This window comes from Malurus melanocephalus, unplaced genomic scaffold, assembly GCF_030028575.1.
Source record: "Malurus melanocephalus ecotype Western Australia unplaced genomic scaffold, MMel_1.1 scaffold_29, whole genome shotgun sequence".
In the NCBI taxonomy this organism is placed as follows: Eukaryota; Metazoa; Chordata; class Aves; order Passeriformes; family Maluridae; genus Malurus; species Malurus melanocephalus.
In genome coordinates, this window is record NW_026623261.1 from 2,737,217 (window position 1) to 2,763,597 (window position 26,381).

The window sequence follows — 26,381 nt, forward strand, 5'->3', positions numbered from 1 at the left end:
AGGAGATAAGGTAGAATCAGGAGATAAGGTAGAACCAGGAGATAAGGTAGAATCAGGAGATAAGGTGGAACCAGGGAGTGACAGCTCAGTCAGTCTCACCTCAATGTCGGTCAACGTCATGGAGCAGCTCCTCCTGGAAACTATGCTAAGGCACAGGGAAAATAATGAGGTGATTGTTAGCAGCCCACATGGCACCACTAAAGTCGAACCATGCCTGACAAATTTTTTGGCYGTCTACGATAGGGTTACGGCAGTGGTGGATGAGGGAAAGGCAACAGGCATGGTCTCCCTGGACTTGTACCAAGGCACTGTCCCGCGGGACATCTATGTCTCTAAAATGGAGAGACATGGATCTGACGAATGGGCCACKGGGTGGATAAAGAATTGGCTGGATGATCACTCTCAAAGCGCTGCGGTCAGTGGTGCAATGTCCAAATGGAAAACAGTGCCAAGTGGCATTCCTCAGGAGTCGGTATTTGGATTGGTCCTTTTTAACATCTTTGTTGGTGACATAGAGAGTGGGCTTCAGTGCCCCCTCGGTGAGTTCACCGATGACAACCAGATGTGTGATGCGGTCAGCACTCTGGAGGGAAGGAATAACACCCAGAGAGAYCTTGTCAGGCTTGAGAGGTGGGCCCAGGTCATCCTCATGAAGTTCAGCCAGGCCAAGTGTGAGGTCCTGCACCTGGTTTGGCGCAGTCCCGAGAACAATTTCAGGCTGGGAAAAGAATGGAAAGAGATTAGCCCTGGGGAGAAGGACTTGGAACTGCTGGTAGATGAAAGGCTCGACATGACGCAGCAGTGCGTGCTAGCAGCCCAGAAAGCCATCTGCATCCTKGGCTGCATCAAAAGCAACACGGCCAGCGTGTCAAAGGAGGTGGCTCTCTCCCTCTACTCTGCTCTGGTGAGACCCCACCTGGACTACTGTGTGCAGGAGTGGGGCCCCCAGCACCAGGAAGATGTTGACATKTTGGAGCAAGTCCAGAGGAGACTCATTAAGTTGAGCACAGGGCTGGAGCCCAKCTCCTATGYAGACAGGTTGAGAGAGGTRGGGCTGTTCAGCCTGGAGAAGAGGAGGCTCCGGGGATATCTAATAACAGTKTTCCAGTACCTAAAGGGAGCCTGCAAGAGAGCTGAGGAGGGGCTTGTCACAACGGCATGTAGCGACAGGACAAGGGAGAATGGCTTTAAGCTGAAGGAGGTTGGGTTTAGTTTAGATATCAGAGAGAAAGTTTTTACTATGAGGGTGGTGAGGCTCTGGAACAGGCTGCCCAGAGAAGTTGTGGACTCCCCATCCCTGGAGGTGTTTAAGGCCAGGTTGGATGAGGCTTTGAGACATCTGCTCTAGTGCAAAGTGTCCCTGCCTATGACAGGAGGGTTGGAATGAGATGATCTTTAAGGTCCCTTCCAACCCTAACAATTCTATCATTCTATGATTCTAAAGGATACTCTGCCAACAGGCAAACTTCTTCCCAGATTTGATGTTACCTGAGGTGTTATATTAATTTTCTCTCAGAACACTTAATGATAAGAACCATATCCTAAACCTTTGGGGTTTGTCTCAGCCCCCAATAAAATTGTATTAGATAGTATGSCTGGTGGCTGATACAGCAAACCACTGAATCTGGGTAGTAGAGTAATAAGAAGTTTCTTCCTGTYAAGTGTGCTATTTGCTTTCATAACTCTAAAGTTTTCTCAATTTTTGTGCCAAATATTGCTCAGAAATTAATCTGTTCTCCTATGTATGCCATGTTAAGCTCCAGCTAGAAGAAAAAGCAAACTTTTTTGAAACTGAATCACCAAACTGAAAAAAATTAATTATGGGAAAGAGTAACAGAAACATTTAACTGACCTGCTTTTTTTTTTTTCTAAAAAGGGATATTTCAAAACCAAGGTCTTCTTGAGTTTGAACTTGTTTAAGAAATAGGAAAATAAAGCTTAAAATTAATACTCCAGGCATACTTTCCAGCTGAATGACAAAGATATAAATCCATATTTATTGTGCAATCCACCTCCTGTGGGGTTTTTGCTTCAGCAAAGAAACATAGGAGAAGTGTTGAGTACCACGCTGTTAAATTAGGGCTTAGGAACAGTGTTTCAGTGAAAAAAAGGCAACACGAAGACAATTTGAGGAGTGTCTTCCATCTTCCTCCCAGAGTAATATGGCCAGCCTTTCTCAAAACAGCTGGGTCTGTCTTGTCTTCTTTGCCTCGATGTGAGTGTGTATGTCTGCCTTGAGAAAATCTGAATAAATCACTGTTGCTTGATGCCTTGAATTTTCGAGTGTGAAAGTCAATACAGAGTTCTACTGTCTTACACACATGAGCACGAAAGTATACCAGCACACCTACATTTCACTTGGAATGGCAACACCTTCTCTGATAGATCAAATTAGTAAACTAGAACAAGGAAGCTGGAGTGGTGAGTCCAATAACATTAAGGGTTCTTTTGAATTCATAAAAAAGGTAAAAAAGAAAAAAAAAGTGGAAGATAAAAACTAACTACAATACSTGCTCTTGTAAGATTTTAAGACCGTTGCTGTTTAAATCATACAAATCATCCTCCTTTTTAGTTTATTGTCAAGACTGTTTTATCCATTAATGCCTTGCCAACCAATCATCTCTGAGCAGATGTAATAGAAGTTAATAGAATCCTATAGACTATAGGCATATTTGGGTCCAACCTGATTTTTTTTTTTTTTTCAACTGATTGATCATTTAGCTGATCATTTTGGAATCTTCCCCAGACAGCAGAAGAGAAAATTGAAGTACCAAAACATTTTGTCATGTATTTATTTYCAAAACAAAAGCAGAAATGGCATTTAGATAATTAGTTCCAGTAACATTTAGGTTATTAAATGCTTAATGTCATGAAAATGAAACATCTGGGTGCTTCAGCTTCCAGAAAATAAAGCCAACAGCATGCCTCTAATTTGTCCAAAATTAATGATTTAAGAAAAAAATAGTTTAGCATTTTCAGCTGGTAGCAATGTTGTTGATGTCCTACAGTTTCAGTGGATTGCAGTTAGTGAAAATGACAAGTCCATGTAATCAACAGCAACAATACCTCAAAATCAATGCAGGTATGGGAGACGAATTCACATATTCATAGGGATATTTTACAGATTTATCTGTTTATGGGCAGCTGCCTCATGATGGTCGTGATTGGCAGACTATAATGAAAAGGATTTCTGCAATTTAGTTGAGAAATTCTCTAAAAAAAATCCCAGAAATAGAGCAGTTAACAAGTTTGGGTATGATCCCATTTGACAGCTATCACCCTTCATATTGAAACCTCTGCTATGAAGGGGTCTTTTATCACATGCAATCATTGTCATTCTTTTGCTTCCAAAAATGTATCATTCTCTGCTTTTATTTAGATAAATGCATATGTTAGAGTGTTAAAATCATTCTCTAATGCTTTTTCTCTAATATTGATATGCTGTATAAATAGTATCATCAGCTAAGATGCAAAGAACTTAGTTGTAGGATGGAGCTATGGACTTTAGGCTTGTAACGGAACTATTGTATAAGAAAATTCTGGTTTCCATTTTTAAATCAAACCCTTCTATGGTTTTTCTCATATAAATGTCTTAATCAAATTTTTTTAAGCAAAAGAAAATTAGTCAAATTAAATTGTTTGATACTTTTAATAAAATCAAAGGAAGATCTTTTCCAATAATCTCCCACACTTTAAAGGTGTATTTTTAAAAAATAGAGAATAATTAAACCCAAAAATACGTGACAGAGGTGCTATCTTCTGAGATGTCAGCAATGAGTGCTTTTCATGCTGTGTATGACTACTTACCTTTGATGGCTCAAACAGGTATGGCTTGAAAAATACATTTAGTGGAGCTACACACCAGGTATCAGCACTTTCACAGTCATTGTAAAAAAAAACAGACAGAGACTGATGAGAAGAAATGTCTGTGTGTGTGTGGATACAGCAAGGCACCTGTACTCCTTTGAACATGCACTTGCAGAGACCTAAGCACACTCCCTCAGCAAACATTTGTAAATTCATGGAATTTAAAGCTGAAATGGGCTCTGATATTTTAACCTGTGGCCTTTTATATGGAGTCCAAAATCTCAAGCTGGAATATAGCACGACCCTTTAAAATCTATTTTGGAAAAATTTTAAAAAGTTCTATAGACTAAGCATTCTCTTTTTCCCACACTGTCTGTAATTCTAAGAGTTTTCAATCTCCAATGCCACCCTGTCTCTTCTTTCCACAAACACAACTATGGCCACTTTAGTAATGATTTATGTTACTGTTCTTCCACCAACATTGATGAACCTATGTCAACTTATATGTCACCCTTGAAATTTGATTTTGCCAACTGTGAAGTTTCACATGAGGCAGAGACCTGAATAAATCACTTCACTGTAGTTCATTGATCAATCTACACCAATTATTATTGGCAATCTATGCTAATTATTATAAAAAACAGTGGTTTTTTTCTACTATGAAATCCTTCAGGAGACACAGATTCAAACAAACCCCATCACTGTTGTTCTCCAGGAGATGAAAAAGTGGAAAAGCTGCAAATCTTTTAATTTTGGAGCACTGAGCTGYTTAGCTAGGACCACAACTTAGATTATATTAAATGTGCATGTATTTATACATTAAAATTAAGGTTTTTATACTAAAATTAACAAATTTAAATTATTTTAAAGTTTGAAAACAGACTTTGGTTTAATAGAAAGCATTCCAAAATATCCAAAGTACTCACTCCTTTAAGAAGCCAATCTTAAACKTATTTAAAAAAAAATGCCTGGAAGAAAACTACTGAGTGGAAAATCACGCACACGATAGTGAGAGATTAAGAACACAAACTTGTGYTAGTGGAATCTTTCCTTCCTGAGAAAGACCTTCTTCCACTCTCTCTGAGAAGAGACACCAGATCTGCAAGTAGCTGTTCACCCCAGGAAGAAAGGAGAAGCAGGACAACAGTGAAAGCGGATGAAAGCAAAGTCAAGGCACGAGGAACGTGAAGCTCTGGGTGATTTGGAGGTGATGGAAACCAAGAATCCACAAGATCACTGCTACAGAGTTAGATTTTATTACTTTCAAGTATTTTCTTCTCTGGGACAGTAACATTCAATTTTGCAAGTGTTTCTGAGCAGCTCTCTTTGGATGTACAGTACTAATGTTCAGAACAGGGAATTCAATCAATTTCCCTTGCAAACCACAAGCAGACATTGCCTGCTTTTGTTTAATTATTTTTTTTTGGTACTAGCTTTGATGGATATCAATCCCTGATTAAATCAATTGGCCTAGCCAACATAAATCTGCAAGCTCTGCAGCTGAAGCTGCTGACCCTTCAAAAAATTAGCATTCTCTTCCCTCCTTCTCTGTTTTCTGGCAGGCATCCAAACACACCAACCTGTCTGTACCAGACTGTACTAACCCTGCTGATGGAYAAACTTCACCCCAAATTTTGACTGCTAGTTCTTCTGGAAAAAGAAAAAAATTATCTCTGCTCAGTGTGATCCCATTGCTCTTTGGAAAACTGATGGTCACACACTGCACACTGGAAAATTGAGGCTTGCATCTGTAATGGGTTGGGAAGCTTGGCTCTTCCTGGGAACAGAACTGCTGTCACCTCAGAGGCAAATAACTACCTCACTCACCAGTTATGGTCTCAAAAGTATTTATGGAGATGAGCTTCATCATGTGTGGGAATTATTTGCTTCATRAATGGGTCAGAGCCCAGCTCATGGCAAACAAGACACCCAGGCGGGCACTCCAGAACTCCTCTAGTTTGGTTCCTCTGCTAATTGTCATTATCAGTAACCATTATTCAATATATATTTGCATGGGGTTTGGAACTCATCTCAATAACATAATAATAATATTATTATTGTATCAATATTAATGTTAATATTGATATTTATATATTCATAATTATATACTATGATAATTATTGTCTTAGCTAAAAAGTCATCTTGTCTTTAACCATCAGGAGCCCAATGTGTATTATTGCATCTTAAACCGAAAACTGACAAAAACAAAATAGTCACTGCTAAGCTCATCTAGTTTGAAAACTTAGAAATATATGGGATTGCACAAAAATGTAATGAGTTCTATTCTCTTACTTAATTTCAATGGGAAAAAATTTATATTGTACTCTCACTGGTACAAGAAAGGAAAGCAGAAAGCACCAGATCTCATCATTGTGCCTGACAGAARACCAACTCCTTACCAAAATTAATTAATTTTGTACTTTTCTGCTCTTTTGATGTGTCCAAAGGTCTCCTCTTATGTTTAATTTCTTTTGTATTGGAACAAATATTAGATAATTCTTCAGTTCTTTATTTGTCAAAGAAAAAAAAAAATCACTACTCTCCCATGAGTCAAGAATCTTCTATCTAAGTTCAGGAACAGAAGTTCAGAGACTGCTACAACACCAGTAAAACTTTTTCCCTTTCTACAGCTTCTGTCTCAGCTTTCCACAAAATTCTGTGAAACATTTGTTCCATTATCTGCRTCTCCCTGTCACTCATGACAGAATAGAAACCAACTCAATCTTTTTAACCACTACGTTTTCTTGCAAACCACATCCCTGGGCTTAATAATTCTGCCTTTGTGTTGCAAAGAAGTACARCCTCTTATAACAATACTAGGAATTCTCTATGTGGAACAAATATTCATATCTAATAATCTTTTTTTTTTCCTGCAGAGTAGGCTCCAGCTCTTTTGATCTTCATGGTGTGTTACTTCCAGAAATGTGATTCTGATTGCTGACTAAAATTCTGATGTGTGAGGACAAAAAGAAAAAAAAAAAATGCACACACTCCCCTCACTGCAGAAATAAAGATGGGATTAGATTCTCTGCCAGAGCTCCAACCATCAAAGAAAAGAAAACAAAAATACTTCTGGGCTTTGGTTAAATGTTGGATACCACTTTCTGGTAGCAAAAAAAATAGTTAATAAGTGGGAATTTGTAGATCCTACAGAAATTTCAGAGCTTTTAAAGGAAATGTTTGATAAAYGCCTCAAGAGAAACACTGAAATATCTGATCCTGCTTAGGGGAAAGGATAATCACCTCACAGCCTCCATTCTAGCCCTAAGTGTTGAGGTTGAGTTAGTGTATATCCTCYCTAATTTTCTTGCTGTAGCAATGAATTCTGAAGTGACAAGAAATTATATGCCACTTCAARTTTAACCATCTTCTAAAACAGCATTTGAGGTGTTTCATTGAGACAATTGCATTCTGACAGTCAATACTATGGCATATTTTCAGATATTTTTGAAAACAGTGGACTACTTCAAGTAAGTCAGACCTCACTTTGGTAGTAAAATCCCAATGGCACAACTGCTCTTTCAGGAATGTTGAGTAGCACCAACATTAAGAAATTAAATCCTGTTATTTAAGGTTCTTGCAACTGGACTAACTTCTGCATCAGGAGCTGCCTTAATTTGTAGAGGAATGAAAAAAAAAATCCATCTATATTATATCTTTCTATCACTTTAGATTTTATGAGAATAAATCTATAAAACAAGCTGTGAGCAGGCTCTGTGGCTGTATTTCTGATTTCCCAGTACGTCACAGTGGGGACATGTGACTATATAGAAGATAAGCTAAAGCTCAGAGTGAATATGGAGCTGTATCACTCAAAAGACACTGAATTTGGTTTGTCTCACGTTATCTCTGGTTTGTCAGGCATCCAGTCTAAGGCAGTTGATGATAAATCTGCAGTCAATGAAAGAGACCAGTAACTGCTGATGAGTTCACCTAATCTAAAATAAAAATCTGAGGGGTGGGATGAGTCTCCCATGAGAGGAACAAGTCTTTCTTCATTTGTTGCTAAGGGCTGATCTCAGTGGCTTTCATAAGGCTAAAGTTATGTGATACTCACCTGAGATGCTATGGCACTGTGTGACCAGAAGTAAAGCTAGAAACTTGGCATTAGTGTATGGCAATAATCTTGATGTATGAAAAGAAGTGCAATGCAGTATTTTCTGTATTTGTGTCAAGTTTTAGATGCCAAAAGCACAAGCATTAATATCAGATTTKGTATACWTTTGTGTAATTTCTCTTCTCATTCYCTCTCTCCATGTCACCTATGTGGCACAGGACTGAGATTCCACTAGACTTTCTTACTGTATTTTTTTTCTCGCCAGGTGAAGAGTCTGAGGCATTCAGAGAGRAGCATGTATGTGAAGGGTTAATCATGAACTGTGTTGCAATTCACTGAGTTGCAGCACCACTGAGAGGGGTGACATTACACTCAAGCTTTTCTGTCACTGAGTGACAGGGCTTAAATTTCTCATCTTCTTCTCTCTAAAATGTGGCTCTCTCTTGTTTCTTCCCCTTGTGTGTGTTTTAATAAAGAGCCAGTCAGTCTGCCCCAAGAACATCAGGTGGGGATTACAGAAAGACTGAATGCTCATGGTTAATGCATTCCAGAGATGGGATAGCTGAGTAAGGCCTTCACATGGCCTTCTGTGATTAGCAAATCTTTTATTCACAGCTATGTGGAAAGCCTGCAAGTATTTTTACCTGCTCCATTGTTGAGCACATGGGGTTTACACTWCAGTAGCTACTTTGCTTTATGGGGCAGGCACTATGTCAGACCTATTGGTCAGGCACTGGAACATGTGATTTAGAGGCTGATTTAAATCAAAAGCCATGTATTTGAACTAAGAGTCATCTGCTAATATTAGGTGATTAATTTATGGTCTACTATTATGAAAAGGTTCTTCTGTGCATGCTGGCTTTGCATACAGGTTCAGCTCTCCCTAATGTTTAAAGTTAATTGGGTCTTTGATCTTGGCAAGGACAATTTCTGACTCATCAGCGTGTATCCTCATTTCTCCTGGGGTTATTTATCAGCAAAATATTTCCAGCTAGAGGGGACATTTGGATGAACTAGTTGTACTCCCCATTGGCTTTTCTGTGCACTGACCTTTGCTGAGGTTTTGCTGTCTGTTCTCCACGATATTGCAAGTAGTCACAAATGAAGCAAACGTGGTGATCCTTGGCACAGTTTATTTGTGTTAATTAGATGCTTGCAAGTGATACATCCAATGACTACACAAATACCAAAGCAAAGCTAACAGCAATATTTTAATTCCTGGTACTACAATATGTCAGAAAGAAACCAAACCAAAATCCAGTATCCTCTGTAACAGGTAAGACAGGTAACATTGACATTGACATGCTACCAGGGAAAGGATGTTCATTTGTACAAGAAAAACACCTCTCCAGCAGACCCAAGGTGAAATGACTTTGGCTTCTGATTTATCTTGATGCTCCCAGAAAGAGTGAAGTATCTCCAGATTTAGCCCTGTGAAGGCAGAGCCAAGTCCATCTGCTCTTGACCCTTCTGTTAGGAAATCCTGGCACAGAGATCCCAAAGGTTTAACAGCCCATCAATGCTCAGCTATGCTGATTCATATCAAGTGGGTTTGTTGACCCTCCCTTAGAATCTGGTACATAATTAATGTTAGACTCAGGGGAAGCTGCCTAATGATAAATGTATCATAGAACAACAGATTCCATGAAAAAGACCAACTGARTAGATAATGTGTAGATAATGTGTTGAACTAACAGCTTTCAACAAGACCTATGTGTCTCAATAAACTTCGATCATGAGATGTTAGTAGGAAAATCCTGGCAGAATTTGGAGTGAGACCCTGAGTGATCATTTCTTCTCATATGGCTCTGGCACAGGAACACKTTGGTTCCCTTTTATCAAGAACACAACAGCTTCAACCTCTCTCCATGAGAAAACAGATATATTAAGAGATCTGACAGCTGTGCCACTTTCCCCCTTGATATTTTCTAGCATATCAACAAATAAGTTACCACAACACAGTAATTGCCTCCCACCAGATATATCCTGACTGAGTATACCTATTCTATTAATGCATAAACATTTAATGTAGCCAGTGATTGATCTGAATCACCTTCTGAAAGTGCTTATMACTCCCCACAGACTGGAGAGTTAGCCTAGGTGAACACAGCTAAGTTCCTGGGTTGTTCCCATAGAATAAACAACACACGCCCTGCAAATTAGTGTTTGAAACACATGATTCCTGTGATTTGCAAAATAGAAGCAGATAAATGAAGAATCACTGTCAAAATGTCCAAAAGTCTAAGGCAGTCCTTTCAAAAAGTAATACCCGTGATTCATCAGTGTGATTATTTACACCCTTTTTGGAAGTTTCTAGGTTTCATATTGGCATTTGATGTCTGATATACACCGTGCAATTAATTCACTCATACACAAATACCAAGCGTACTCTTGTCCATTCTTAAACCTATCATACACACATTTTTTTACTTTCTTAGAATGACTCACCATTCTCCACCATTGCCAAGATTACTTCCAAAACACTTTTGTCATCAGACTTTCTTTTTCACTACTCCTGCAAAATATTAATGAAGTTAATTCTCTCCATATAAAATTTTCATGACACATCCTTGCCAAAATTGGCCTTGCACATTGCCCTATTATTTTAATTTGACTCACCTGGAGCAATGTTCTTCAGAGGATTTTTAACTAAATTATCYTTTTGAAAACCATGTGCTTCTCTAAAATACAGGAAGTTAGTATCATTACACATAAGAGAAAACAAGGAATAAGAAAATAAAAAACAATTGTTTGAAATCATAGTGGAGAGCAGCATTATTAATGAAGAATGAACAAATAAATAAAAGAAACAAAAATCAGTGACAAAAATTTGCTGTGATTTTCTGCAGCAGCTGCATTAATGAATCCTCCATTTCYTTCCATGTCAATAGTTCCCTTCCACAGTCTTGTAATTTTCCCTATCTCAGATGTCTGCCAAACCCTTATGCCCTTCTCCCACAAGGTCATGGGCTCTTCTCTTTGGCCTAACTCCACAGCACTTTACAGCAAATTAAGAGGACCTCAAGACACTGCCCATTGAAGATGTGCTAAAGTGCACCACTGCTTTGATGGCTTCCTGCTGYTCCCATCTCCAAAAACTATTCCAGCAACAAAAACACCAATAAGGCCACAGCTCTTCCACCCAGGGACCACTTCATGACACATTTGCTGGAAGAAAGTCAATTTCAGACCAAACTCCTCTGACAGACTTTGCTGTAATTGGCCTAACTGTTCACAATTTCATGAAGAAAACAGATATGATCAGTCACAAAGTGTGATCAGCTCACTTCCTGAAGAAACTGATCTCAGTAAAGTGCTCATACAATTCTGCTTCATGGAAAGCTTTCTAATAGTGAAGGTCTGTCTATAAAAATTGCGGACTTGTGGTTCAGTAATGATTTGGTACCAAACTGGAAAGTTTTGATGACATCATATACTGCTATTACCTCATTGTTTTCACATTGCTATCTAGTGTGTAGCTTTCTTTGGACGAYAATATTTTTTAAAAAAATGTCATGCAATGCTAGGTAAAATTCAGAAATTATTTGGCTTGAGCTATGACACAGCAAGTTTCCCATCAGAAGAATTTAATTTTTTTTAAGTTCTTTAAGGAGGGTAACCTCTTAAGTGGAAGTGGAAATGCCTTATTCTTTGGCATGCTACCATTTATTTCAGTAATTTGGTAATTTTCCAATTTTCAATTGCATTAATTATTACCACTTTCACTTTCTTTTTATTTGGTCAGTTAATGACAAATAAATTACAGCCCTCAAATTCATGACAACCAAGCTAACTCTGCTATTTGTTAAAGAAATCTTTCACCTCAGATATTTTTTTGTGACAGTTCCTGTTGATGGGTGCTTTTTAACAATATTTAATTTCTCTTATTTTCTCTTCTGACTCTCCTGCACCTTGTTTAGTAAAGAGTGGCAAACTGGAAGCTGCTGTAGAGGAGACTATTTATTTCTCCTTTTCTTCAAGAAACTTTGATTTGAAAAATGGTCCAAGGTTGAATTTAAATCTGGATGAAGATAAATATTTATGAAGTCTGCAACAAAATAAATGGCTAAACAGTAAAACAATGCAAGGAACTTTCAAGTTAAATTTAAGAAAATTATTCTGGAATAACAAAAAAAATGCTTGCTCTAATAATACAAATCTTAGGTATGACTCCTAGAGTCTAGTTAAATGAATTTTTGCTAGCATGGAAGTGGCATAACTGCATTGAAATAACTGGACAAACCAGCTTTCTATATCTCATAATTTACAGACCAATGTTTTCCAAATATAAACACTTACAGTTATTTTAGAAAAATTCCATTGAGGTTAGTCCAATTACTAATTACTTTTACAAGCCCTTATAAAGGTGAAATCAGAGAAAACATCGACAGATGCTGAATTATATTTGTACTATGCAATTAGAATCAGACGCATGGTATTTTCTTAAACAAGCAATTCCTTCCTATCTATGGAATGTCAGAGAAATAATGCCAATGGAAGTGTATTATTGTCTATCAAAGCACAATTTTCTATCACTAGGACAGAAGCTTCTAACGTATGAAGAAATTGGTGTCAGATGAAGTAATTTGTCATGCTTTGTGGGAGCTAGTTGGTGAAAATCAGAAAAAAAAACCTGTTGGTTAGAMATAATCTGGTATTTAAATCACTATTACTTGCTGGAGAAAAGATTTGAACATTTTAAAGAAACAGATTTATCCCCCAATAATTTTTCTTAGGTTGAAAATATCAACATTTGAGATGGTAATAGTTCTGTTTGATTTTTCTTCCCTTTTTCTAAAACTTCTGGAAATAGCAAGATAATCTCCTTGGATTTAAAAAAAAAAAACAAACAAAACAACGAAACACACAAAAAAAACCCAATCCTCAATTTAGTACCCATCATGAAATACAAGAACAAAATAATTCATTTAAAGGACAACTACTGTAACTAACAATAAGTTAATAAACAATTTCTCTACATAGGTTCTTGTAACATATTATGAAAAAAAAAAAAAAAAAAAAAAACAAACAAACAAAACAACGAAACCCACCAAAAAAAAAAACAATCCTCAATTTAGTACCCATCATGAAATACAAGAACAAAATAATTCATTTAAAGGACAACTACTGTAACTAACAATAAGTTAATAAACAATTTCTCTACATAGGTTCTTGTAACATATTATGAAAGTAAAATTCTCCTTTCTCATGCCTTGATTGGTTTGTGTCTACCAGTGAAATTCAGGTAAACATTCACAATTTCTTCTTTGATTAATTTTCCAGTAATTTCACTTGGAATTAAAAGAAGTATCCTCTAACTATAATTTCTGGAACCAAACAATTTTTTTCCTTGCAATCCAAAACCATTGCACAGTTGTCCCCAGGATAAATCTCAAAGTGCAGGATTCAAGCAAAGTCTATTCACTCAAAAGGTTACTTTTCTTACATTTTTAAGCAGTGAAATGRCTCCCAGCTGCAACATATAATTGGTAACTTTTATAAAGATCCTTATTTATAAATACATATATCCTTATATASTATTCAGTATATATTATCCAATGTGTAGTATATAATATTTTATATATAATAGAAAAGTGTTTGTTCAGTACAATGCCTTCTAAAATGTCTCAAATATAATGCTGCTTTTAACTGTACCAATTTGGTTTCTCATTTCCTCAGTAATACCTCTACTTATTACATGTTAGAATAAATCATACTGTGAATTTAAACTTTAAGTCTTAGCTATGAGTGACTGAATGTTAACATTTTTCCTAGAATAGTGCAATTGTTTCAACATGTGGTATATTAAAATTTGTAGACAATTTATCCAAACAGGAAAGATAATTACTTGATTTTATGTCTGATGCCTTCAGTTCTAAGGGGGCTTGAATTTCTTCCTTACAAATTTTCTAGCAGAAAGAACTTTGATGAAACATAAAATGAAACTATAATTGCTTCTCATGTGTGAAAAAGATCCCTTTTGTAACCCATTGGAAATCAATATGCCAGGCTGGGGAACACATTTAGAGAAATGATGGTTCAGAAGAAAATTCTTCAGCAAAATTAATTTAATTGCCAAAGAACATTGCTGAGGACAAAATAACTAGGGCTGTAATAATGAAACTTTTATAAGGTCTAATAAAGAATAACATTATCAATTCAGGGATGACAAGAAAGAACTAGATGATCCTCAGGACTGGAGTAACAGGAAGGGATGATACTGAGCACTGCAGAGTAGAAGGTTGCTAACAGAGGGATTATGATCCCATAGTTAATAATTCCARAATGAAAAAGCATGAGAATGAGGACTGATGTTTGAGGGACTGGTTACCCATATGATGCAGCWACACAAACATGCACAAAAGAATGTATCTTCGGCAAAAAAAACTGATGCAGTTCCCTGTAGATGAAAGAGCAAGTTATAAAGCAAATATTAGACTTCTAACTTCTCAGTTTGACAACATTGTTTCTCCAAAGAACAACATCTGCTGTTCATCTGAAATATTAACTTATCTAAATGAAAGATATCTTTGCTTCAGATTGAAAATTATTACAGTRAATAACAATTTCCCAGAACCCACTGCCTGCTCTATTAAAACCTATCTATTCTTTGCTGAAAAGWCATCCAGTTTTTTTCATGTGATTTAGATTTCAGCTCCTGAGGGCAGAGAAATTTGATCATTGAAATAAATCACTAGAAAAGCAGTTTTATTCACCCTGGCCATATCTTTCTTGTCATTTCCCCTCAGTGGGTTTTCACGACATCTTTCCTAACACGTATTATTCAGTTATTAGGTATAATGAAACCCAAGACCAATCTGAGTTCTCTAAGATATGAACCTGTCCATTTCCACTTCCTGAAACTAGAGAAAAATTTTCAAAATTAGGGAAAGCATCACCTTATTCAGAGCAAAAAGTGATGCTACATTTGTAACAGTCTCCCTGAAAAGTGTGCTTTAAAATTAAGACTGCTGAGAAAAGAGGATGAAAGTTGACTTAAATAATTAAACATACCTAGGGCATCTCACCTGTGTGCTGCACTGACTTGCAAAGTAGTTATTTGTGAAGAGCCTTTCACAAGAGAAAACTGGGGTCACTGTGACTTCGTGTCCTCTGTTGAAAAATAAATAATTCAGCCAGTAATGTCCTGGCTACATTGTGAAAAAACATCCATTCAAGCAGTGGAGAAATGGGGAGACATCCGGTGATGAACAGAGACTTTTTGCTTTTATGATGAGGAAAATTTAAAAAAAAAAAAAAAAAACCCAAGCAAATTTAGTCCAGTGAGACTCTTTCAGGGTTTTAGTAAGGACCTTTTTCTRTCTTTTTCTGTCCCAAAATATGTTATACCTATGACACTACCAGTAAAAATACTCTTTCCACTTGCCTCATCAAAACTCATACATTCCCCATAAATCATTCAACAGTCAGATAACTCAGTGCTGCTTCCTGGCATCAAAAAATCAACTCTTAACCTCCAGTTCCTTAGATTTTTCTGGAGAACTGTTTTGCAACATTATTCACAGCAAAGGAAGAAACAGGTGAAATGAGCCTCTAGTGTCAAGGTCCAGGACAGCAGATTGTTCTCTACTTTCTATAATATTTCATATTTAGATATGAATGAGGGAATGAGATATCTTTAGCTCGAGAGAAGCATAGGTGTATGTCAGTAGCAGCATTCTGGAAGGAAGATGAAGGCACAGGGTAGGCAAGAGTGAAAAAGAGAATTATGTATCATTCCTGCCAAGTGACCAGTTCACTCTCTTCATGCATCAGTGGCTCCTATTCCACACTAAAACATGCAAAAGGATGGATGGTGAAATGATAGAATTTCCATCCATGCAGCAGGTCATGCTCAGGGTTCTAAAAAAGAGCCACGAGCACTTGGTTCTGCTGGGTGAAAATGGTGTGGAGAGCATATGACTAAGGTCCTGTGGGGCAAAGGGTCTGGTAAAATCCCCAGAGAAAAACTTGCTTGGTGATATTTATCTAAAACTGCATGTTTTCACTCCCTAACACATCAGGCCCAGGGCAAGAAACCACTGGAGACACAGAGATCCTATAAGGTGGTCCCATATGTTGGTCCTATATCAAAGCACCTCCACGCAGAGCATAAGGACAGTARAAGAAAKGTTGTTTAATWAATGTCTTTRTATGTCTTTCCCATTGGTAGTGACATCTGATTTTGCTTCACAACTGAACACATGGATAATAATGATTTCTACAATTTAAGCTCAGATCTTCCTCCCCATTTCTAACAAAAGGAAGAGCTGGCACAGGTTCATACAATTTCCTTCAGGCTTATCAGTGATTTGGCAATAGCAGATCCTATTGTCTGAAAGTGTAAGATTTATGACATTTTAATTACATTTTTACTGTCTTGTTTCTTCTGAGCTGAAATTCTGCACAATAATTGAGGGGAAAGAATTGTTAATCTTGAAATTAGCTTCTAACAATGCTTTTTCTGTGGTTTCCATTCTGTGTTCTTTGAAGACTTTGTAATTAGTCTAGCACTGGATCTTCAGTATAAAATCAGAAAATGTGATATTTTCTGATGATAAAGTGCTACCAAAAAAAACCTGCAGAATGAAAAAATATTAAATTTCAGTGACTTTGCTCAGTGTTATGCCTAAACCTGTGAGAGCACAAAGGCATGAACCKCCAGATATTTTATAATCTTTTAGATCCAGAAATGTATCTTCTCATGGAAATCCTATCCCAAGCAAGCAGAAAACTTTTAGCTAAGCAGAAAGCTTTTAGCTAAGCAAAACACAGCAGTTTCATTCAAAGAATTTTATGCAATGAAATGAACGTTTTCACAATGAAGAGTATGTAACTGCAAAAGATATAAGTAAACAGTCATGTACAAAGTTTCTTACAGTATTAAGCACTCAAGCTTTTGAAGAAAATCTTCAAGAAATCTTGAGGAGGACAATTTGCTTAGAAAACTGYCAATATCTAATGAAGACTAAAAGAATTCATTAACCTTAAACAGCACTAGAACAAAGATTCTGAACTAGCCCTTCCAGACATTATATTATGAGAGGGGGAAAAAAAAAAAAAAAAAAAAAAAAAAAAAAAAAAAAAAAAAAAAAAAAACAACCAAAAAAAAACCACCCCAAACAAGCTAGCTGGTTTTAAGATGAAGTTTGATAAGTTTATAAAAAGGATTTTATGCTGGAGTCATGGCCAGGAACAGCATGATATCCCCATGATATCAGGACTATAATATACTGACTAACAATGCTTGGACAAAGTGTTTGGCAAACTGACTATTTTAAAGCTTCTGAGACTATAACTATCCTCCAGGAATTTGTAGCAACATGTGAAAGTGCATCAGGTGTCTATTCAGCAAGGAAGAGAGGCTGTGCTTCATTTAACACGTCCATCATGTCTGGACCCTGCCAGGCAGGCTGCTGATTGCAATGCCCTCTGTGGGCAACTGRGCTGTTCAGATGTGAGGAGTGCATCCTTCTGACCACAGCAATAACAGATTGGCCTGAGGAAACAGAGGATGCTTTAGAAAAGCTTGTCCAATGCCAACAAATTAAACAAAATTCTATTTAGTKCCTACTGTGGGGAGAGTACAAATACAGGAACATTAGTGTGTGCGCTCCAGAAGGATATGCTCTGAATGAGCACAGATTTGATTTTATTTATATTTTCAGTCTCCAGATAGTTGAAAAGTATAGCCCTTAGTAGAAATCATTGGAAAGTCTGAGCTAAAAGTAAGAGATACAAAATGCATGACCAAAGAAATAAGCCAAATTGCACAACTAAATGAGAGTGAAGGACAAGGAGAGAAATCAGATCCCATCCTCTACATCAGCTCTCTGGTTTTCTAATATTAGCAGTGAACTCGMTTCATTCCTACTTGCCTCTTTGAGTCAAAAGTCCCAATATTTTCTTTGCCATCTGTTCCTTCTGTTTCCCATAGACAGCACTTTGATCCCTTTTAAACCAAACATCAGCCCCAAACCCCAAATCCATCCTTATCCCAGTAATAGATGTGGTTGCCATGGCTGCGTTGGGTGTTCTGCATGGATGCAGCTGAAGGTCACAGGCTGGACCACTCTCCCACCAGACCTRTGTTCACAGCAGACAAAGGAAAAGCTAATAACACCCCATCCACAGAAATGGAAAATGCTCCATGCCCTTGCAGAAATTCTCCTCAAGCAAAATATGCAGAAACTAGATAAATTAGGATGGAGGCTCTGTGAAAAAGAAGCAGTTCCTACAGCTGCTCTAAAATGTATATATTTATTAGAGAATTTTTCAATTACAATTATCTGTAAAGAAGGCTAAGATATTAGAAGGAAATATTTGTGTTTCAACATTCAAAATTGTCCAAATTAACTGTTTTGATCTTTTATAAAAAAAAMTGTTACTTTTTCTGCTTTGAAATAACTTTCTTTTTAAATTAGACAATATAGTTGATCTAAGCACAATCAATTTTTTTTAGATCTTGGTGGAAAAAATTTTAATAATGAATGTAAAATAAAATTTATTTTAATCAAAGATGCTTTGGACTTCCAACTTGCAAAGTCTGAGATTCTGATGTTTTATTCTARTCTAAAATACTTTTTTTTTWAATTCATAAAYCTATTTTCAAATAAAATGAGAGAAACTCTCATTTCCTYCCGAGGTTGTTCTTGCAGCTGCAATTTAGAAAGAAGTTGTATGCAAAAAATATCTCCATCTGTGTATTATTCAGGTTATGGCTACAGGAAAAATCTTGTTCCAGATCCCAAGTTACTGAAAGATGTATTATTTTATTACCCAGACAAGGGCTTTTACTGACATGCATGCTTCAATTTGTTTTTCAGTCTTTGAGAATGGCTGCTACATTGTGTGCAAACCTGTAAGRAAACAAACAGCATGTTATCAAAATAAATCTCACTCAGCTGAAAAGGGCCAAATAGAGGTTAATCCAATTACTTAATGGTTGTCTCCTTTGGCCTCTTCCTTCAGGCRTCTGTGCTTTTATATATTCTGTTTCTCTCTGCTAACATGATTCTYTAAAGTTCTTCTCTTCATAAGGGAAAAAGTACCTCATTGTTCTCTCCAAACAAAATCTTCTTCCAATATGGAGGTATAGAAATATGGTCAAAAATTGTTCATGTTGTGTTGAAGATATTCATTTAAATCAAGCATTTAATTTTTATTTAGAGCAAATGGAACATTGCTCTTAAATTTGTTTGATTTTTTCTTGAAGTCAGAATTCTTACTGAATTACATACATAGTAGGAATAACACTGAAAATTTGATCAATAACATTAATTGATTTGATTGATAACTTTGTTTGACTCCAGTAAATACTTTAGTCTRAAGAAAGCAAGATAAATAGCAATAAGAGTCAAATAAATATGCTTAATAGAATCCTAATTTAATGAGACCAAAATGCAATGATCTACATGTAAAAGTTTTCAGCATTCCTGCTTCAGGGAGATTGAATGTGCTGACTCCCACTATGATAATCCCTCTGGAAATTTAATGCCCAATCAGAAACCTGCACAAAATGATAACCATCCTACAGGGAGGGAGGGCAGCAAATGAACAGTGAATGAGATGGCTGGGACAATTAATCTTTGGTATCCTCTTATAACTTGTGAAACAATCACTCTGCTGCCTTTAGGACATGCCAGAATGTTCATAGCTAGAGTACTCAGAACTAACCCTCCTGTGTAGRTGCACAGCACTCTCAAACATCCTTGCTAGTGATCTCTGGCACTAGCTGAGGCGAGCACTACTTATTAGTCAACCCAATTCAGTATTTCTCCCTGTAATAAAATCACAATATTTATCCTACAGACATTGTCCAGAACAGCTTCTGCTTTAGAGTGTATTCAAACAYGAAAATCGCTCCTCTTCATTGCTAAATGAAAATGGAAAACTTGCATCCCCTGCCTGTTTTTGCTGTTGTTCAATCAGYGAGCAAAATTTTAAGCTATAGCAATGGAACTAGGAATACAGGTAACAATTCTGCAGAAAAAGTTATGTTGGAAAACAAGCTAAATATGAGGCAGAAGTGGATCCTTGCAGTGAGCAAGGCTAACAGCATGCTGTGTTCCATTAACAGGAGTACAGTAAGGGAGTTGGGAAAAATGGTTATTCCACTTTTCTTGACACTTTTGTGGAGGTTTGTGCTCTCCTGTCCCCAGTGCTGCCAYCCCAGGACAAGAGGTGTGACTGGCAGACAGGCCAGAGGAGGGTCAGTCTCACGGCTGAGGGCTTAGATGGGGAAAGGCTGAGGGAAAAGGTTTTTTCAGCCCAAAAAAGGCTAAAAGTAAAGACTAACTTAGTAGAAATTAGTTTTACTAAAAGTAAAGACTAACTGCAATCTTCCACAAGCTAAAATGCAGTTAYAGAAAAGGCAAAACCAGGGTCTTCTCATAAGTTCAATGGTCACAATTTCCAGTGAGGRAAAAAAAAAAGAAAATCATTATGTAGGAAATATCGTAGCAGGTCCCAGAGATACCATATAAGATCCATCCTCTGAGGTTTCCAAAATTTCACTGGTCATCTCCTGAGTAAAATGATATCATTTGGACAACAGTTCAGCTCTGTGCAGGAGGTAGCACCAGACCACCTGCAGAGCTTTCTCCTGACCAKAACTGCCCTGTGAATCTCCCAGCCYAAWTCCCAGCCCWAGTCCTRCTCTGKGTTAAGTTCCTACCATGRTAAATCAYCAKCAAAGCAGCTCTGTCAGGCTGCCTACTCATTGCACAGGAGCTKTTATGGAACACATAAAACAGCAGATGTTCCTTCAAGGACTTAGCAAGGGTAATTTACCCAAGGTTGTGCAAGTCTATGGGAGATCTGGAAACAGACCTAAAYCCAGCTTTCCAGCCAGCTCCCTGATTAATCAGCTATCCATTCGCAGTGTGGTAGCTGCAGCTTCTACAGAGACAGGCCTGTTSAAGTGATGCCTTCCATCTGCACACCAAATTTTTTTACAGGGTCCAATAGTAATTAAAAATGTAAGTCTTCAGCAAACTGGAAACTTTACAAGAGAAGCCCTGATGCTACGCCCAGTTCTTCTTTGTCTTTGAGTATGTATTTTTGTTCTTGGCAAAAGGTCAGAAGCATAACTATAATGCATTCATATCCCCTTCAGCAGAGATGTTATTTTGATTCAGCAAACTGCTATGAACTTAGCTATAAACAAAAGACCCTGACCAAGAATAAGAGAAACTGAGATTAAAATGATGGGATATTTTTGAAAGAATAGAGCAATATAATAATAAGTATTTTCTATTTCTATCTTTCTCTGTATGCAAAAGCATCATGATTCCTGGTCTCATTAGTGCTTAATTAAAACTCTTGCAGATTCACAYTGATTTGTAGTTTGTTTTTTAAGTGCCTTATATCGCATCAAATATTATGGACTCATTCAGATAAAAGGGTGAATTGTATTACTGTAGCCATGGTGCCTCTGAAGTAACAGATAATGAAGTTGTAGAAACACATCTTGTGCACAGGTCATTCAGAAGCCTTGTCTATCTCCAGTTTGGATCCAGAACTACACAACAGGCCCAGCACATTACAGAATTTTTCCTTGTTTTTTAAAAGCTGTTAGGTATAAGCTAGGGCAAGAGGCAGGCTGTAGGATATGATGTTCCAGTGTTTAAATCTGATATAGCAATCCTATGTTACCATGATGAAAAAAAAAAAAAAAAAAAAAAAAAATTTCCAAAAAAAAAAAAAAAAAAAAAAAAAAAAAAAAAACCCATAGAGATACAAAAATCCTTTTCTTTAATGAATGATGTTCCTCACAATATTGACACATTTTTCCCTATACAATGTGTTGATGTGGGGAAGAAAAATCAGAAGACCCATGTCAAAAATCATTTTAAATGCACCCATCATTTTATAGCTGCAGAGAAAAACAAGATAGGAGAAGAGAACCTTTAAAAATTCTGCATTGAGACCAGGTTAGCCATGCCTGTCATGTTGCTTCTCTCAATGCCTGTTCAAATGTGAAGTGCTGAAAGCACAAATATCAATAAGTGCAAGCTGTCCCTAAAAACCTGACTCTCTTTCAAATATATGAGTTTTGTCTGACCCATTTCCTTATGAAAGGGATAGATAAAATGCCAGCAATCCTTCTGCAACCCCTTTGTGAGAGAAAATTCCCTAATCTGCACAGACTTTTCTSCACTGGAGAAAATCATTGTTGGCAGAGTATGCGAACACATTTCAAAGAGCACCTCCATGACTTGCAGTAAGAGTCAGGAATTAAAGTCAACTTGTGCCCTGTGCAGCTGAATTTGAGTGTGCAAAGTCATTCACAAGCCTCCCAGAGGAGGAGGTTAAAAGAGGAGATTCTCCTGACTAAATAGCTGTCTTTGCCACAAGCCACTGCAGGATCCATTTCTCATGAACGAGGAACTTGTCTGCATTGTCAAAGGGAACAGATATAATTTATAAAACAAGCATCTAAAAGAGATGAATTGTTGTTTTCTCCATTGTCTGCTGAACAAATCTACACTGTCTAGTCCAGACAAAGCCCTCACCTCTGCTTCTGCCCAGGACACRTTTTTCTATTATTGATAGTGCTGTTACAAAAATGATTCTGCTAAATACTGTAATTGAAGTTTTCTTGTACAAATGTTTTCTGGGTTTTTTTTCTGAGTATCAAATATCCTTACACAGCAGTTCCATGGCTTAGGAAACTGATGCCAGCTTGGTTGGGATGGGACATTGGGATGTCCCTGCTCCCTTCCTGGGGCTGGAAACCCCCAGACCAGAGCTAGAACAACTTCCCTGGGCACCCCACACCTCTGCCCCTCTGGCCCCAGAGGAGAAATMTGTTTTCAACTGCTGTAGAACTGAAAGGAGACAATGTGTTAAAAARAGCTTGTCTTTCCACATTGCCAAACTTCATGACTCATTCTACTTCTCCTGTCCAAAAGGAGGTGACAGAATGTGGTGGCAGTAAATTCCAACCTGACTATTGCTAAGAATTTAAACTTTTTTTCTGGTCTGAAAGGGACCAAATACTACAGAGAATATAAAGTCAACRTCAGGTTAAGGATAAATGTGCAGCAGTCAAAACCACTATCACTTACTGCTGGTTTAACTATAGAAAAAGCACAGGATTGAAAAATTGTTATTTTTGGTACTCTCAGTCTTCAGATATGATTTTCAGGCTGGCCTTTGATGATCAGTCTGTTTCATGCCCATTTCCTGCTTTATACCTGCAACCAAAAAGGAACAACAGATAGCTAGCAAATGCATAAAAATCCTTCAAGTCTCAGAATTATGATTTTTAGACCTGTACTTCTGACTGGATTAGGTTAGAWGAACAAAGCAAAGTCATGAACTCATGCTGCTTTGCAGTCTTTGGAATTTCTTTTCTGTATTAATTGTGGCAAGGAAATAAAAAAGATATCTGAATGAGTGTCCTTCAGCAATATTATGTTTGAATAATTTCCTGAGCATTWTTTCTGAGTCTTTAWAGTCATCATTTCTTAATRTTTATTTGAGATCATGCTGGAAATKAATATKTCATGCATGCATTTCATGGCAATACAGTATTCTTTCTGTATAGTTATCAAAATATTATACACACAACATATTTTAAAAGCCTCTATACTTATTAAACTACAATCAAGTTATTAAATTCCAAACATGATATTTAAGTTTAAATACATCCAATGAGAAAATAATTTAAACATTTTTTTAAGAAAATCCATATCTGCTGAGGAAAAAAAAAAAATTCAAACAAGAACCAGTATCAGTCTATTTTGTCCTTTCCTGCAAGCAGGTGGTGTAAACACATATGAGCATATTTCCAAAACATCCTCTCCAAACAAGTACATCCAGCTCTAGGGTGATTAAATTCTGAATCAGACCTTGAGGACATCTTTTATCAACTCTGAGACAATTTATGTTATGTGACTTGGAACCAGTTGTAGTTTTCTCRATTTTAAAGACATATTAGTTTACCAGAACAATTTCACATCATTGAGGTTAAAATGAAAGAGTGTAATTATAGTCCTGGCAAAGAAAGACACTAATTTAGAGAAGATACTCCATTGTAGAGTCATTTTTTTACAAGGCACATTTTGTTCAGATCTGACAATTCCATTGCTTCAAAAACCATGAGCCAGGTTTTCAAAACTTCAATATCTTTAAAACTGTTAAGATTAATTTTATGTAATTTAATTGAGATTTCATTGTTCCATCTGTCCATCAGTCTCCAAGAYTCACTGTTGCACTGTTAATATTAACTAATATTAATCACATTTTGACAGAGTTATTGGGACCTCACCAAGTTCCTGCAAGTRCAAGAAAAAACACCAGTCAGGTGAAGTGCCAGTGGTGGAAAGACATGGGCAGGTCAGAACTTCTCCTTCTTTCCCCACAGCAGCAGCAGCCAAAAGTCACCATGGCCACAGCTTTGGATCAGTCCATGCTTGCTCAAGCACCTTATAAAGAAACAGCTTTAGCAAATGGGGCTCTTGGCGAAGATNTTCTGATCAGTTGAAGAGGGCTTGTAGGAAAATAGGATGTATCATGGTAGGGAACACATAGTTCCCTTTATTCCTACAGATAGCAGTTGCAGACAGTTGGAATTATGATGGTGGAGAAGCAAGAAAATGTTGTGCAAGAATCCAAGGTAAAGTGAAACAGCTCTGCTGTTCACAGAGAATGGAGTTTTATTGTTAAATCCTTCTTGTGTTATGTCCTCAGGCTTAGAGTCAAGTATTCCAGCCTTTYTCTGACGTAGGAACTTACTTTAAGGTTTTTCATTGACAGCTAATTTTCTCACAGTATAGGGAGACGGAGCTTAAAAAAAAAGSCCCCAAAACCAAAACAAAAAACCAAACAAACCAAAACCAAACAGAATGAAAACACAACAGTTTGAGATATGTCARCACATTAATAAATAATAGAAAATTAAATTGGAAAGCATCTTAAATGGGTAAGATAAGTAATGATTGAATTATTGCAAACAGAYTTTTACCTGTCTTATTTTTTAACCCCTCCAGTAATAGAGATGCAAAAATTTTCCTGGGTCCCCTGTTCCAGAGCTTCACAATATCGACATCAACCTTACCAACTACTCCTGCATGGGTAGCTGGCACTGTCATTGCTAATGCTCTACTTCACAATAGCAGGAAACTTTTTGGCAAAAAGGACTCGATGATCATTGAATGTCCCTACAAACTGAAATATTCTTACAACTTAGAGAGAGGGCCTATGTTCCTTAGCCATGATACAAAGTTCAATGATGTTTCCTATTTACCTTAACTTTTGATTACGTTGGAAAGAAAGGACCTCAGCAAACCATTCTATCAATGAAACATTTTTGTAGAGTCCATCAAAAATTAAGGGAGATAAAGTCTTGCTTCAAGTTCTTACCATCACATCTAAAGCTACATAAACAATTCAAATGTAGTGTACAAAAATTCTTAACAGCTGCCCGTAAGTAAAACATTTCTTTGAGTAAGAGATCTGCTTTGCTTCAATTTAATCTTGGAAGAATTCTCAGTTAAAAAATTTTAAATTTTAAGTCCATCATATGACTGCATTTTGGACAGATGCCTTCTGTAGAAAATAAAGGCTCCTTTAGAGACAACTTCAAGATGCCATTTACCTATAGCTTCCCAGTTTACTTCTTTTTGCTGCCTACTACTAAAAATTTTAGGGGTCTCATGTTATGCCACTTCTTCCTTGGCTGACAAGAAACCTAACACTCAGGATTTGGCCATGGACATACAGATACATATGACAGATTGAGACCCAAGARTGAATTTAATTCATAGCAATGACTACTTGTTAAAATTAGAAGGAAAACAATATCTGTATGTGTTTTCTRAAGACACAGAACAACTTTTTCTGTACCTCTCCCTTAAGCAATCAAGATTGCTGCAAGTGGAACTGAAATGTGACTACTATGAAATTACTGCATTGTGAATAKTTGTCCTTCTGCAGCAGTCTGGAAGGAAAAGCATCATTTAAATGTAATTACTTTAGTCCAGGGAAGAGAGGCACTTACAAGGAAAAATCCTGATAGCAGTAAACGGCTCTTACGGCAGAATTCACAWACTAGATAAAATTATCTCTCTCTTACAGAAATTACGCAACTGAGTTTCAGCATCAGTTACCTTTGTTTCATGTTTTGAAGAGAGCACTTGTGTGAATGTACGCCTGATTATTTAATAGCACAGAGATCCTTAGGGTTTTAAAAAAAGYTAGAATAATGTGGCTGTGACTTTGAGCCTGAATTTGCGAAGACCAACCATCTTTTGTATTGTCCATATAAATGGAAAATACATCATCCTCCCTTTCCCTCTCCAAAGGAAGCAGCAGCCACAGCCAAGCTTCCAGTACAGAAACCCAGCTTGTGCCAGGTTCTGCTACACAGCCATCACTGGGTGATCAGCAGTCACACTAACACACTGACTGTGCCACAACATTCAGTAAGGCAAACCTCTGCAGAGCATCACTGATTTCCTTCTCACKGACTCACATCCTTCTCAGAGGTGGCTGCTCCCAGCATGTGCCA

At 37.1% G+C, this 26,381-nt stretch overlaps 1 protein-coding gene across 1 annotated transcript in view; it reads left to right on the top strand.

Moving 5' to 3' along the window:
* LOC130572128 (uncharacterized) overlaps window positions 1-24,356 on the top strand; it is a 27,893-nt gene extending 3,537 nt beyond the window's left edge. The window contains exons 3-4 of the mRNA XM_057363579.1: window positions 3-1,201; window positions 24,237-24,356. Of these exons, the coding sequence (XP_057219562.1) occupies window positions 3-1,201; window positions 24,237-24,356 (1,319 nt within the window). The remainder of the gene's footprint in view (window positions 1-2; window positions 1,202-24,236) is intronic.
* Window positions 24,357-26,381: the final 2,025 nt, after the last annotated feature.